The 13,353-nt window shown below is 60.7% G+C and overlaps 1 protein-coding gene across 9 annotated transcripts in view; it reads left to right on the top strand.

The window, feature by feature from the left end:
* The first annotated feature begins 8,881 nt into the window (after positions 1-8,881).
* Positions 8,882-13,353, top strand: part of EBF3 (EBF transcription factor 3) — a 118,286-nt gene continuing 113,814 nt past the window's right edge. For 6 of the 9 annotated variants that reach the window (XM_024985938.2, XM_059882110.1, XM_024985935.2 and 3 more), the window contains exons 1-4: positions 8,884-9,523; positions 9,629-9,785; positions 10,146-10,209; positions 10,901-10,956. In XM_024985938.2, coding sequence (XP_024841706.1) covers positions 9,390-9,523; positions 9,629-9,785; positions 10,146-10,209; positions 10,901-10,956 — 411 coding nt within the window. In that variant the 5' untranslated portion in view covers positions 8,884-9,389. Of the gene's footprint in view, positions 9,524-9,628; positions 9,786-10,145; positions 10,210-10,900; positions 10,957-13,353 lie in introns of all 9 variants that reach the window. The other 3 variants (XM_024985934.2, XM_024985932.2, XM_024985939.2) reach the window with 2 other exon arrangements.

Below are 13,353 nucleotides of genomic sequence, written 5' to 3'. Positions count from 1 at the left end.
CTTCCACCGCGGCCAGCTCGGACCCAGCTGCGGCCTCGGGGCGCGGCGGCCGGCGGGCTGCGGGGCGCCCGCGGGCACCTCCTGTCGCCCCCGCTCGGCCCCCGCGCGCCGCGCGGCCGCCTCCAGCCGAGGAAGACAGCGCGGCGCGTGCGCACTGGCGCGCTCGCGGCCCGGCCCGTGGGCTCTCCCTGGAGGGCGGGAGGTGGGAACGTGGGGAGGCGCCGGGCCGCACACCCTCCCGGCCCGCCGCCGGCGCCGCCGTCACCTCGCGGCCGGGGCGCCCCGCCATGCCCGTCGAATGAGTGGCTCAGGTGAGCTCGCGGAGGCTGCCCGCGATCCCGTCGGGGTCCCCCGCCCCGGAGTGAGGCCCCCGGGAGGCCACGGGCCGGCAAAGTTGAACTTCGCGCGTCGCAGGCCTGTGCTGGGTGGCCGAGCCGGAGTGCGCTCTCCTCGCCTGCAGGAGCGCAGGCCGGGGCTGCGGCGAAGGTGCGTGGCGGGGCTTGAGGACGCGGGGGTCCGGGACCCGGGGCGGCACTGGGGGAACTTTAGCGCCGGGCCCTCGCAGCGTCGTGGCGGCCTGCGAGCACGCCTGAGGGACCTCGCGGGTCCCCGGTGGCCTCTCCTCGAGGCCCTCCCAGCCTAGGCTGCGGAGAGCTGAGCGCGTGCCGGGAGCCCTCGGTGCGGGGGAGGCGCGCACGGGCGCGGGCGGAGACTGGGGGTTCTGGGATTCGGGTAAGGACCCGGGATTTCTCCATCACGGCCCCTCCCCCAATACAAAGTGGGACCCTTGGAGGGCCGGAGGGAGGGGTCGAAACCCGAGGTGGCCGGACGAGAACGCGGGAAGCAATTAAAACTCCTCCTTTCGGATTAACAACCAAAAATTGATCGATGTGTCAGGAATACCAATGATTTATGAAAGGTGCTTATTTCTCTGGTATGGAGGATTTTATGTTCTCCAGGTGAAACCGAGTTCACCCAGCTCCAGCGTAGATTGATGTTTTAATAAAAATAAATAAAGGCGAAAAGCTCGCCTGGTCTTTGGGGACATCGAGTCTCAAATCGCAGAGTTAGACTAACAAATCAAATTGCATTATCTTTACATTTCATGTCTTAATCGTGTGCCTAAAAATCACAAGCAAGCCGGAGAGCGCCCTCATTTCGAAAGTTTTAATATAATGCTTAAAAGTTGGAACATCTAGCAATCAATGTTTCATAAGCAAACTGGCACGGGGAGCGCCGTGTAATTGTGATAAGTGGCAGGCGTCGCGGAGCGGGCGCGGGGCGAGCGCGGGCGGCGGCGGGAGGCGGCGCGGGTTCCGCCGGGGAGAGGGTGGCGGCGGCGGCGCCCGGAGCGCGCGGCGCCCATAGATGGCGCCCTGGCCCCACGCTAGGCTCGGGAGCCGCGCTCCGCCGGGCCGCGCGCGGGCGGGGGAGCTGGCGGGGGCGCGGGGCGGGCGCGCAGAGCGAGGCTCCGCACTGGCGGTGGACTCGGACCAGGGCCGCGCGGCACAGCGCGAAAAATCTCCAGTTTATTGTTGGCGTCGTTAATTTAAGGCCTGAGCAGTATTGGGGGCGGATGGGGGTCCTTGGGTCTGGGATGTCCATAGGAGCCTAGAGTCTGCCCTGGAGAGACCCCTGCCTGGCTGCGGCCCTGGCCTAGTGGCCAGCGCGCAGCTCCAGACCTGGCTCTCCCCGGGCGCGCGGCCCAGGCTGGGCCCTGGGGTGCAGATACGCGTGGATGTGGGCGAGGGTTGGCCGTGCTGCGACAAGGACGCCAAATTCAAAGCTGCCCACCGATCACTCCAGAAGGCGGCCGGGACGGTCCAGAGGCCGCTCGCACCCCGCGCGGGACGCACTACCCGAGCCTGCGCCGGCTCTGCCGCCGCGGCAGCTAGTGCGCCGCGCTTTGCAATGTAAATTTCAGCGGGACAAATTGCTTATTAATAGTCTAGAAGAGAAGCGGGTTTCTTTCTTTCTTCTTTTCTTTATCTGTTTTTATTTCTGCATGCCCCCCAGCTATGCCCTGGGCAGCCTCGCCGCCCAGCAGTTTCCTCTTCATTTCAATATCCTAAAGAAAATGCAAATTTCCACAGTGTGGCCTTTTTAAAAAGTTAAATTAGCAACAGCTTTAAGTGACTCCATTAGTATGGAAAACATACACATGTTTAGTGTGAGAATAGCTTCTCTTTCATAGGGCTCACTCTGGACTGTACATTTAGCAGACCCTCGCATGGGGAAAGAATCTAGTCGCTGCCAGCGTGTCGCCAAAGGCGCACCCCGGAGTGGCCTGCGCTGGGCTTCCCGGGAGAGATTGCCCCGACACCGCGCGCCGCCGCACCCCGACCGCCGGCTTGGATCCCTTAGAAGTCGCGAGAATGAGGGCGAAAGGGTTTGTGCAGGCGGGAAGGGAGGCGGGCTTGACACATTTCTGTCCAAGGGCGGTGTGCTCATCCTGCCTTCCCAGCCTCTTTGTCCGGGTCCCCGCAGCCCAGATAATTGAGCGGACTGAGCGGGCCTGGCCGCTGTCACCCACCTCCACACTTTTGCGCAGGAGAAGGAGTGTGTACACGCTCTCTTGAGCAGTGGCCAGGGCGTAGACGAAGGTCGCGGGCAGAGGAGGACGTCAGTGGCATGCCGACCTGTTCACCTGCACCCCTTGGCTCTACCACCCCAGCTCCTTTGCCTGGGTTGGCAAACCCGATGTTTCAAACCAGAATCTCAGTGGCAAAGTTTTGCGCTCCGTTGGCTTCCAGATGAAGTGGTGCAGTCCCGCCATGGGATCTATCTGCCCCGCTTCTTTACCTTTGAGCCAGTGGCAGGGCACGCCAACCCCGTCCAGGAAAGAGTTAAGATTTATGGTGTGCTGGAGAGGTCTTGTTAGGATGTAATCTGCATTTTTAAACTACTGCGTAATAAAAAGTGAGAAGTTTTGAGACACCTTTCTTGATTATACCTTTGGTGATACTTTAGGTTTTACATTTAATTTGCATTTTGTTCTTAGTGAATATTGAAGTCTTGAGTGGAGGATTGAATTTTATTAGGACATCTGGACTGACAATATCAAATCAGACACCAGTGTCCCAAAGCATGCTAAAATTTCAGAGTTAATTAGAACGCAGTGTGTTTAATTAAAGCCAATTATAATATTTGAAATTATCTGATCGATCGGTGTTTCTGCAGTTTGGGTCTGTGGAAGTGTTGATTGGCGGACTGCGCGCGCCATTTCGATCTAGAAACTGCTCTGGGGGAAGTTTGCTTTGTAAACTGGCGGGGCGGGCGCTCGCGGAATCCGGTCCGGGGCTCCGGCTCGGGCTCCTCCTGCCGGACTGCCTTGGGGCGCCGCTGAAGGCAGCTCGGGAAATCCCAGCTCGTTGCGAAATCTCTGTACCTTTTCGGATCCGAGGGACCCCTGGCACGCACGAGCCGTCTTTCCCCGCTCTGGTGCGCCTGCCGAGCGTGTTGCGAAGAGGCAACCTTTAAGGTTGCAAGGTGCGTAGGGAGAAGCCCGACTGGCGGAGACCGAGCGTGTGGTTTCGGATTCTCACTCCCACCGAGGAGCTCCAGGGACTGACTCGGAATATGGGGTTAGCCAAAGTGACCGGAAGGGCCAGGGAAAAGTTAGGACCCGGGGAGAGGAATTAACTGTTTCCTTTCTAATTTCGCACTCCGCAAGAGCCCAGGCGCGCTCGGCATCCTCGGCCCCGCTCGGAGCTAGGCTTTCCGGGGAGGCGGTCGAGAGCGGGCCGGCTGGCGTTCGCGGCCCCCGCAGGGCCGGGCAATTGGGAGCGTGCGGTTCCCTGCGGGGAGCGGGCTCGGTGCTCGCCGCCCGGCCTTATTCCGGGTGCCCGGGCTCGTCCTGACTTTGCAGACACGTGAGCGGCAGTTAGGACCAGGCGGCGGGCGGACGGCTCTGCGCGCTCCTGGGGTCACCGGGTCAGCGAGGCCTAGGTGCACCGGGCGCGCAGGACCCGCGGCCCCGCCGTTGCGGGCTGGCGGGGAGCGGCGGCGGCCACCTGCCCGGGCCTGGGTGAGAGTGTGGGCGGCTCGGCTCGCGGCGGCACTCTGCTCTGCTCACCCCAGGAGGCGCTGTTTGTCAAACTTGGCCGCCTCGGCAGGAGGCGCCTGCACCTTCTCACTTGGAGTATTGAGCCCTTTTCGGTCCTTGGGGTCGGCCTGCAGGAGCCTGACCCTTCCAGAGTGACCGGGCTTGAGGAGGCGGTGCAGAGATCCGGGGTCTGAGACCCTCCAATGTTCACTTTTTAGCTGTGAATCCTTCCAGCCAGGCCTTGTGCCTTCCAGCGCAGGGCAGAGGAGCCCGTAGGAGCGCCCTGTGTGTGTGGGGTCAGATGCCCAGTGACTTGCCTCCCAGGGCTGGTGGGAGGCGCGTCCTGGCTTGGGTTCTGTCTCCATAGCCTCCCTAGAACCCCGCAGCCTCCGTCCCTGTCCAGCCAGGGGGAAGGCGCGGTCCCTGGGCCTGGAAACCTCCCCAGACTCTGGCCCGGCCCCCTTTGCGCGTCGCTTAACAGGTTGGGGTGGCCTGAGTGCGGAGCCCCGGCTTTCCTGACTCCCCAGGCCCACCGGCCCTTTGTACCCCGCGCGGTACAAGGCTAAGCCCGGGCGCACTCAGGCCGCGCCCCTGATCCACGCCGGGCAAGGTTTGCGAGTGCCCGGCTGTGTCACCTCGCCCCGCAGTGCGCGGGACTTCCTAAGTGCGCCCTCCCAGGGTTACTGTCTTCTCCGGCTCTCCTAGCCCCTACGGCCTCCTGCTCGCCAGTGCCCAAGGTCAGTCTGGCTCTGCGCTTTCGGGTTCTTTTCCCGAGCTCTGCCTGTGGCGCCGGGCCCGGAGCGGGGCTGGAGGCCGGGTCACCGGCGCGGTTTGAGCGTGACCCCCGGGCGCGGAGGACGTGGGGGCGGGCCGCGCCTGCAACTCAGCACTGGAGGCGGGAAAGCGAACCGCTGGCCTTCGGCGCGTGGCTCCCACCCTTTCCCGAGGGCTCTGAGGGGCACCGCCGCGCAGCCTGGGTCCGAGGACACCGGCTCTACGAGGGAGCCGCACCCGGCCGCGCCCCGCACCCCGGATCCCTCTTAGGCATGGCTTCCAGGAACCGTGGCCCGGGCTTCTCAGCGCCGGAAATGCAGTTTCTGACTCGTTGGAAGGCTGGTAGGGAGGGCGGCTGGCTCCCCGGGCTTGGCCGGGAGCCAGAAGGGGCATTCACAGAGTGCCCCCTGTACACGAGTCCAGCGCGGACTCAGAGCCCGGCCGTGCACCCTGGGACCCCAACTTGGCCGAAGTTTCTGGATGGCTCGGAGGCCGGCACCAGCCTGGCTCCCCCTCACCAGGCCCCGCACCACGCGGGCGTGGAGGACCCGGGACGCGGGAGACGCGAGGGGGAAGTTCACGCCTGGCGCGCGAGGAGCCGCCCTCCTCCTACCGCGGGTGGGTAGTGGCGCGCGCGGCGGGCCGGGCACGGCGCGGCCGGCAGGGAGGCCGGAGCGGGCCTGGGCGCGGGCGCCGCGCGGTTGTACCGCCTGGCCCAGCCTCCGGTGGTGCCGCGCGGGTCAGCGGCCAAGCGCGGCCGCGGCCCTGCGCCCTGGAAGCCGCTCCCCGAGCGGGGCTCCAGGGGCTGCGGGCGCTGTCTCTTTAAGGTCACTGCCTGCTCCGGCACGACGTGGGGAGGACAGCTGGGCACTGGCCATCTGACTGACTCCGGCGTGACATCTGGGAGCCCACTGGTGTGTGGCACGCGAAGCGCTTGATGCCGCTATTTAAATGCAAATGCGAGGGGGCTCATTGAAGCCTCTCCCCGTAAATCCGCACAAAAGGAATACTTCCCACCCTCCGAGGAGGAGGAGGCGGCGGCGGCGCGAGGGCCACCCGTGCAAATCGCGTTGAGCGCGGGGCCCTGAGCGGTGGTCGCCGCCGTGGCGGCCCGCGGGGTTTCCAGCGAAGGTCAGGCCCCACCCGGGCCGGCCCCTGGGCGTCTGTCTGGCCCCTGGGAGCGCTCTGTGCGCGGAGGCTGGACCGGCGGTAGCGGCGGGCCTGCGCAACTTCCACAGTGTCAGCCTGTCCCCCCCTCGGCGTCTCCTGCCGGGGTACTGGGCGCCTCTAGGTCCCCAGAGAGGGAGAGGGGCGGGGCAGGACTCCCACGGGGGACGGCGGGCGCGGGCACGCGCTGCAGCCTGTCTCCGGACATCCGGGATGGGCCTGCAGCCCCCTCCCCTCCCTGGCCTGGGTGCTGGGCCCCTGGCTCCTCACGGCCCGCTGCTCCCGCCCCATCAAGGCAAACCCCTGGAGTGGGGCGAGGTGGGGGCCGAGGGCACTGCCCTCCCAGGCTGCTCCGCAGCAGGCCCGTGTGGAGACCCTGCCCGGGTGGCGAGTCCCTGTGCCCGCAGCTCGCAGCCAGCAGTGGAGTGACAAAAAAGATAAAGTTGGTGAATGATAAAGACCGTATTTTCCACGCTTTGGGTGCGGGACCAGATGATCTAGAAAATGAGCTGAAATGGATTCAGCCTCCGAGCCTGTTGTGAGAGCAGCTGACGCCCCCATTTCGGGCCAGATGGCTGCTGAACACAGATTTGCATTCATTTTCGCTTAATATCGTCCAAAATAGTGGGGCAGCTGCATTTGTTGTCAAAAAGGTTTAAAACCCCTTTTCTTTCTGGGGCAGGATCGTTACCTTCTGTGATGGGCTTATAGAACTTTTTTTCCCTCTTTAGTCAACAGTATCAGATTTAGAAGGATTTGTTTTTAAACCTTCTAATTTGGTAATCAGATTTAAATCGCCTTGGCGCGTGTAATCTGAATTAAAGATACTGTAAATGATTTTAAGCATGATACTTTCGTTAGAGCAAAGAAGGGGGCACCTCTAGCCTGGGCTGGGCATTTTAGGAAGTGGGCTACAAAGGAAGCATTGTCTCCTCTTTCCAACTTCATCTTTTCCGAACAGGCACTTTGCATAATCTGACAATAACGCTTGCCTGGGCGCTTGCCTTGCGTGAGCCCCCGAAGCAGCTAAACACGCAGAGACAAAGCCATGTCTCCACCCCACCCTCCACCGCTCAGCAACTTTATTTTGCGTTGTCCCTCCACGAAGAAAGTGTTCCCTCTTCCAGTGGGTTGGCTGTGGGTGGAAAGCGCTGGGCTTATTAGGAATACAGAAATTTTCTTTTAATTTATCGTGAATAGTTTCCATACACTTTGATTTAAGGTTATTAACATTCTATAGACAGTGGCATCTTTAATATGTGGCGATCGCTTCTAAAGACTAATCTCATTACCCTCAAATAGTCATAAAATATGATTTTATTATACTTACGTATTTAATTAGACGGCCGGCACCGGAATGGATTTTGAGATGGGACTGGCGCAACAGCTGTGGTAATTCACTTATCTTTGGCAATAGTCATTAACCCCCAACACCAGCAAAATAGATTGCTTTCCAGAACTGCTTTTTTCTCACCCCTTCCAAGAGGCTTGGGGGTCCCCAGATAAGGTAAATCGGACTTCGATTTTCCCGATTAATTAAAATATTAGCGTACACACACTGCCAATTCATGAAATAAAAGGAGTGCCACCCCAGACCCGGCGTGAAGAGTCTGTCTTGCGGCACACTTGCACCTTGAAACCCGTTTTTTTGTTTTTGTTTGTTTTAATCAAAAGGGCCTGATTTCTCTCGGCAGGGAAGTGCTGGGACAGCTCCCGGTCGTCCCCTGGGCCCCCGCTCCGTGTCACGCACAGGTCCTTTCGGTGGGCAGTGCGCCTGGGTGCCGAGTCCTGGCTGCAGGAGCCCGGCCGCCGGGCCCACGCGCTGCTCGCGCCCCGCTGCCCTCCCGATTCCTCGAAACCAGGTCTGTAAAGTCGCGCGCCGCGCGCTCACCCAGGCTCAGCGGCACCGAGGGCAGGACCCCGGCGCCCGCAGCGTCTGCTCGGCTTTTAGAGCGGCTGGCGCCGGGGAGGTCTGGTCACCGCGTGGGGCGCGCAGCCGGACACCGGGCCCCGGGTCGCCGGAGAGGCCGGGCGCGCTTCCTGTCCGCCCAGGGAGCCCGGAGCCTTCTTTGTCACTCGCTGCGCCTAAGGACAGGCCGGGGGACGGGGTCTCCCGTGGCCACGGGGAGAGAGAGCGCGCATCGGGCAGAGCCCGCCTCCGACGTGGGTGCCCCAGCCCGACACACTCGGTGGCCTCCACTGGGGCGGAGAGCTCGAGCGCCCCGCGAGGCCCAGCCGGGGGCACATCGGCCCCCCCCCCCCCAGCAGCCTTCGGTCGGCTTGCAAACCGGGCTGAACTGCGCGCCCCGCCTTAGCCGGGGAGCCCTGCCCCACCCCTCCAGCCCCCGCCCCGGCCGGGTGCTCGCCCCTCCAGCCCCCTGTCTGCGGCCTGCCGGCTTCTACCCGCCTCCCGCTCTGGGCCGCCCCGCGGCGACCCGCGGCCCCTCGCGTTTACGGCCAGCGTCTGGGCAACTGGGGGCGCCCCTGCGTTTTACCCTCTCCTCCCCACCGTGCTTTGACTTGTGTGGCTGATGTCGGGAGGAGGGGTTGAGGGGCCAGGCTGCAGCCGCGCACTGCCTGTCTGTCTGCTTTGGAGACTGATTTGGGCGAGGAGAAACTTCCTTGGCGGCGGGTGGGCGCGAGGAGCCGCGGCGCGCGGCTGGGGGCGGCGGCGGCGCTGGGCGGCGGCGGGGCTCGCGGGGCTCGCGGGGCTCGGGCCGGCTCGCGGCGCCGTCAGGCAGTCAGTCGGCGAGCGCGGCGGCGGCGGCGGCGGCGGCGAGGGGCGCGGCGAGGGGCGGCCGCTCCCATATATGGCGCAGGCGCCGCCCCCCGACGTCACCCTCTGACAGCGCCGCTCCCGGGGGCTTCGAGTTTTGGCTCCCGGGAAAGGGTCCATTCCTCGGGGAGAGAGGGCTGAGTTTTGTGCGCCTCCGTCCGCTGCGCGCGCCGCTCCAGGCCCCGCCGCGCCCCGCCTGCGCCCGGGACTGCGCCGCGGCACTCACTGCCCCGTTTATTTGTCTTTGGAGCAGGCGGGCCGCGCCAGAAGCGGGCGATCCCGCAGTGCCCTGCAGCCGCGGACGCCGCCTGGCTAGGATGACACCACGTTGAGCGCGCCTGCAAACAACAACAACAACAAGCACAGCCGCGGCCACCGCGTCCTGCTCCTCCGAAGCGCCGCCGCCGCCGCCGGTGGAGCCGCCTCCGCGCCCCCGGCCGTCCGGAGCGCCCAGCCGCCGGTGTATGTCGCGCCTGCCCGGGACGGGCTGAAGCCGGCGGCGGGCCGGACCGCAGGCGCCGAGCAGGGCCAGTGCGGCCAGGGCAGCCGCCTGCCGCCGAGCCCCCCAGCGCCGCTGCTCGCGGAAGTGCTTTCGGCCGGGAGCGGCGGCCGCCGCCAGCAGTTTTCATGTTTGGGATTCAGGAGAATATTCCGCGCGGGGGGACGACCATGAAGGAGGAGCCGCTGGGCAGCGGCATGAACCCGGTGCGCTCGTGGATGCATACGGCGGGGGTGGTGGACGCCAACACAGCCGCCCAGAGGTACGTACCGGCCGCCCCCGCGCGCCCCGGGCCCGGCCCCGCCGGGTCCCCGCGGCCGGCCGGCGCCGCGCTCCTCACCGGGCCGCTGTCTCTTTCCTCCCGCAGCGGCGTGGGGCTGGCGCGGGCGCACTTCGAGAAGCAGCCTCCTTCCAACCTCCGGAAGTCCAATTTCTTCCACTTCGTGCTGGCGCTCTACGACAGGCAGGGGCAGCCGGTGGAGATTGAAAGGACCGCTTTTGTGGACTTTGTGGAGAAAGAGAAAGTAAGTGCAAACACACAATCACACCCTCCGGCTTCCTAGAAGTGGGAGGCAGGCGGTGCCCCAGCGCGGTGGCCCCGGGTGCCCCCTCGGCGGCGGGGACGGCTCGGCCAGGCGCCCCTGCCGCCGCCACGTGCGGCCGACCGGGCCCGCGGAGGGCTGGGCAACTTCTCTGCGCCCCCGGACTCACTCCGGGCGAGGAGGGCGCTGGGCTTCCAGCAGGAAAGTGACCTCAGCCGCTGCTCCCGGCCGGGAGTCCTGCCTCGCGTGAGGCCAAGGGGCCTCGGTCGTGCAGGGCACCGAGTGCGGTGGCCGCGCCGGACACCAGGCGCACTAAACGCAGTTATTTATCGTTACTTTCAGGAGCCCAACAACGAGAAAACCAACAACGGCATCCACTATAAACTCCAGTTGCTCTACAGCAACGGTAAGTGGCAGCGGCTGCTCCTGCATTCCCGCCCCGCTGGCTCGCTCTCTCTTTTTCCGCGATGCTTAAAGGACGTAAAGATTTCGAGATTAAAATGACACGGATGTAAACACGAAATCTTCTCATGGCATAGAAGGAAAACAAAACACAAACGATCAATAAGTCGATGGCACTTCACATGATTAACCGGTCCGGCTTGAAGTAGAAAGTAAAAAGGGGATCGATGTGGGCGCCAGCAGAACATCACTTTTAAGTGACTTTTTTCAATTTTGCAAATTAATGTTAATTATTGAGATGGGGGTAGCTCTGTGCATCCAGCACAGCTTACTTTCTGTGTACGGATTTTTAAAAAATCCTCGAGAGACACTAGAAAGAGTTGAGACTCTCAGTTTCCATTTTGTGCTTTCTGTTTTCTAAAAATAAATGAGCACATGGGCCCTCTCGGTTCAGCAACCAGGCCTGCTCTCAGCCAGGCAGAGTCCTTTGCTCCTTTCAATGCAAACCCTAAGAGTCTCAAGGTTCTTAATTAAGAAAAAAGAAAAAACGAGTGACTGGGTTTTCTTTCCTGCCTTTCAGAGGCATGCCTAAGTTTTGCTGCATCACCGCGGCAGCAGTCCTGAGCTACCCACTTCCTGTGCCCCCGAGTGCCCTCGCTGAAGTCCTGATGAGAGTTTGTCCCTGTTTCTTGCAGGAGTCAGAACGGAGCAGGATCTGTATGTTCGCCTCATAGATTCAATGACCAAACAGGTGAGAAAGTTTAAGCCTCTTGCACTAGTTTTCACTGCTCAGCTGGGGCTGTCCTGGAGTTTCAGGGAGGAGAGGGCTGGCAAATGGATCTGGTGTATTTGTTTCTCATTTAGTTTTCTTGACATGCTAATAAGAATTCCCTATTTATTGGAATAAATGAAGCGGTTGGTGAAATAGTTTATGTTGTCATTAGAACAGGACATATATGCTTTATTAAATGGCTTGTGATTGGAATCAAATTCTGTCTTAATTAATCATGGTAATTAATATTTGACAGAAAATTTTCAAGATCTCCCCCTTGTATATTTTTAAACGTTTCTCTCTTTACTTGGAATCATTTCATTGATTTCCCCCCCCCCCATAACAAAGGCAACTAACTCTTTTCCAAAGCCCATTGAGTTGGAGTTGAGTAGTTCATTTTTTTCTCCTTTCCAGTGTGATGGTCTCGTAACAGGAGGCGTGTATTTGGATTTAAAAGTTAAATGTGTTGGGGTGAAAAGTCACCTTGTTCTCCTCTAGTCCATCTTCACCTCTCAGCCCCCCAGCTCCATAATTCAAACTCTGAGCTCCAGGGGTCACCCAAACCCGTCCATTGCTCTGGGGGCAGCTTCTCATCCTTTTCCACTCTCTGTCATACCTTGTAAATAACATAATTACAAGCAGTTCCTTATTAAATTATTTAACTTGTCTTGGTCAACTTTTCCGATCATGACTTGGCTATCAGTCGTGTGATTAAGTGCAGGAGAGCGCTTCATTGCTTTTTGACATTGTGCAGTCTTGGGCTGGTTTTGTGTTGCGTGGTGTGTTGTTGCTTAGTTGTTTTTAAAGATTTTTCCCCCGTTTTCTTAAAATAGCGTTGGGGGAGGAGGCCAATCCAATTCCTCAGTGAAATCCACTTTGCGCAGGTTGATTTAAAATATGCTTCCAAACTGAGCTTCACGCTTATAAATGAAAGTGGCGTCTTCCGTTTTGATGTTAACTTTAAGAATTGTGAGACAAGTGGAAAAGAACTCTCTCGTCCTTCTTGCAGCCCAGCACACATGCTTCGTACTGTCTGCAGGGCAATTAGTTTTCAGATTTTACTTCCCTTTGAAAAAGTTTGTCCTTACCTAGGCAACAAGCTTGCTGGATTTTAGTGTCTGCAGTGGTAAACCAGTGTGGTTTTCTCTTCGAGTAAAACAGATCTGACAGGTAAACTATGGTCTTTCCGACAAAGGCGGTGGAGGCGGTGCGCCCTTGGATAATTATTTCACTAGGATTCAGTGAAGCCTCTGGAACTCCGGCTCCGCGTGGACAGGGTGCTTTTATTTCCTTTGTATATAAGGGCTAAATGTTTTGGGAAATCGCTGTGTTCTAACGAAGAGGTTGATGCAGGCAGCGCTGAGTTTATGCACAGAGGAGGAGGAGGTTTCCGTTTTAAGTGCACTTTTATTGTTCATTTATCCCTGTACCTTTGCAGTATAAACAGTTGAAAATAAAGGCATTTAATCTCCTCTCACTGACGGAGATTGGAGGGGGGGGGGTGGGGAGAGAAGGAAAGAAATAGCCCAGTAACTGATCAAAGAGTCAATGGCGCTGAACCGACAGTTTATGGATTTCTGTTTGTGCTACAAAATAAAAAATAAATCAAATATAAATACGGGGATCCATCCGAGGACGTGCCGCGCTCTCAGAAGTGCCAGCGCCCGCCGCGGCCACGCGCCCCGAGCCCCAGGCGGCCCGGCGGCCTGCGGTGACACCATCACCGCCGCCGTTCCCAGCCTACCGGGAGGGAGGCGCTGGGAGAGGGGCTCGCGGGAGCCCCGCGCTCTTCCCAGAGGGCAGCCCCGGGCTTCCTCGAGAAAGGGCTTTGTCCGCCTGGAAGTGGACGGAAGTGTCAGAAGTCCCGGGGAGGTTGGAAGCAATTTCCAGATCGTTTTCGGGGGGCGGGGGCGGGAACTGGAGCGAGGACTCCCCTCCCCCTTCCGTGGAATTTTCTGCGGGGGAACTTGCGGCTCCCGGCCCCCGCCCTCGGCCCCTCCCCCAGTGGCCTTTTCCCTTCTTTTTTTTTTTTTTTTTTTGCCCTCTCTGTTTTTGGGAGGCCGGCGGTGGGGCAGGCGCGGGCGGCCCCCGGCACGGGTTCCCGGCGGCGGAGCCGGGCTGAGCGCGGTCGTGAGCGCACCTAGGGCTTCGCACCATCTGGCGGAGCCTCTGCTCAAAACCCAGCAGAGCGTGTGTGCGCAGACACTGCCTTTTTACCCGAGAAAAATCATTGTTAGCAGTTTCAAAATAAACACCAGATTGGCCATTAGCACTTTCTTTGCAAATATCATCCGGCGAGGAGCACGTGGCCGCGCGGGCCCGGGCGCCCCGGGGCCCCCAGGCCTCCTGCCGGGCGCCCGCCAGGCCCGGCCCGGC

Source organism: Bos taurus, chromosome 26, assembly GCF_002263795.3.
Source record: "Bos taurus isolate L1 Dominette 01449 registration number 42190680 breed Hereford chromosome 26, ARS-UCD2.0, whole genome shotgun sequence".
NCBI lineage: Eukaryota > Metazoa > Chordata > Mammalia > Artiodactyla > Bovidae > Bos > Bos taurus.
Note: the sequence above shows the minus strand (reverse complement) of the source record. Positions and strands in the feature narration are given on the sequence as shown.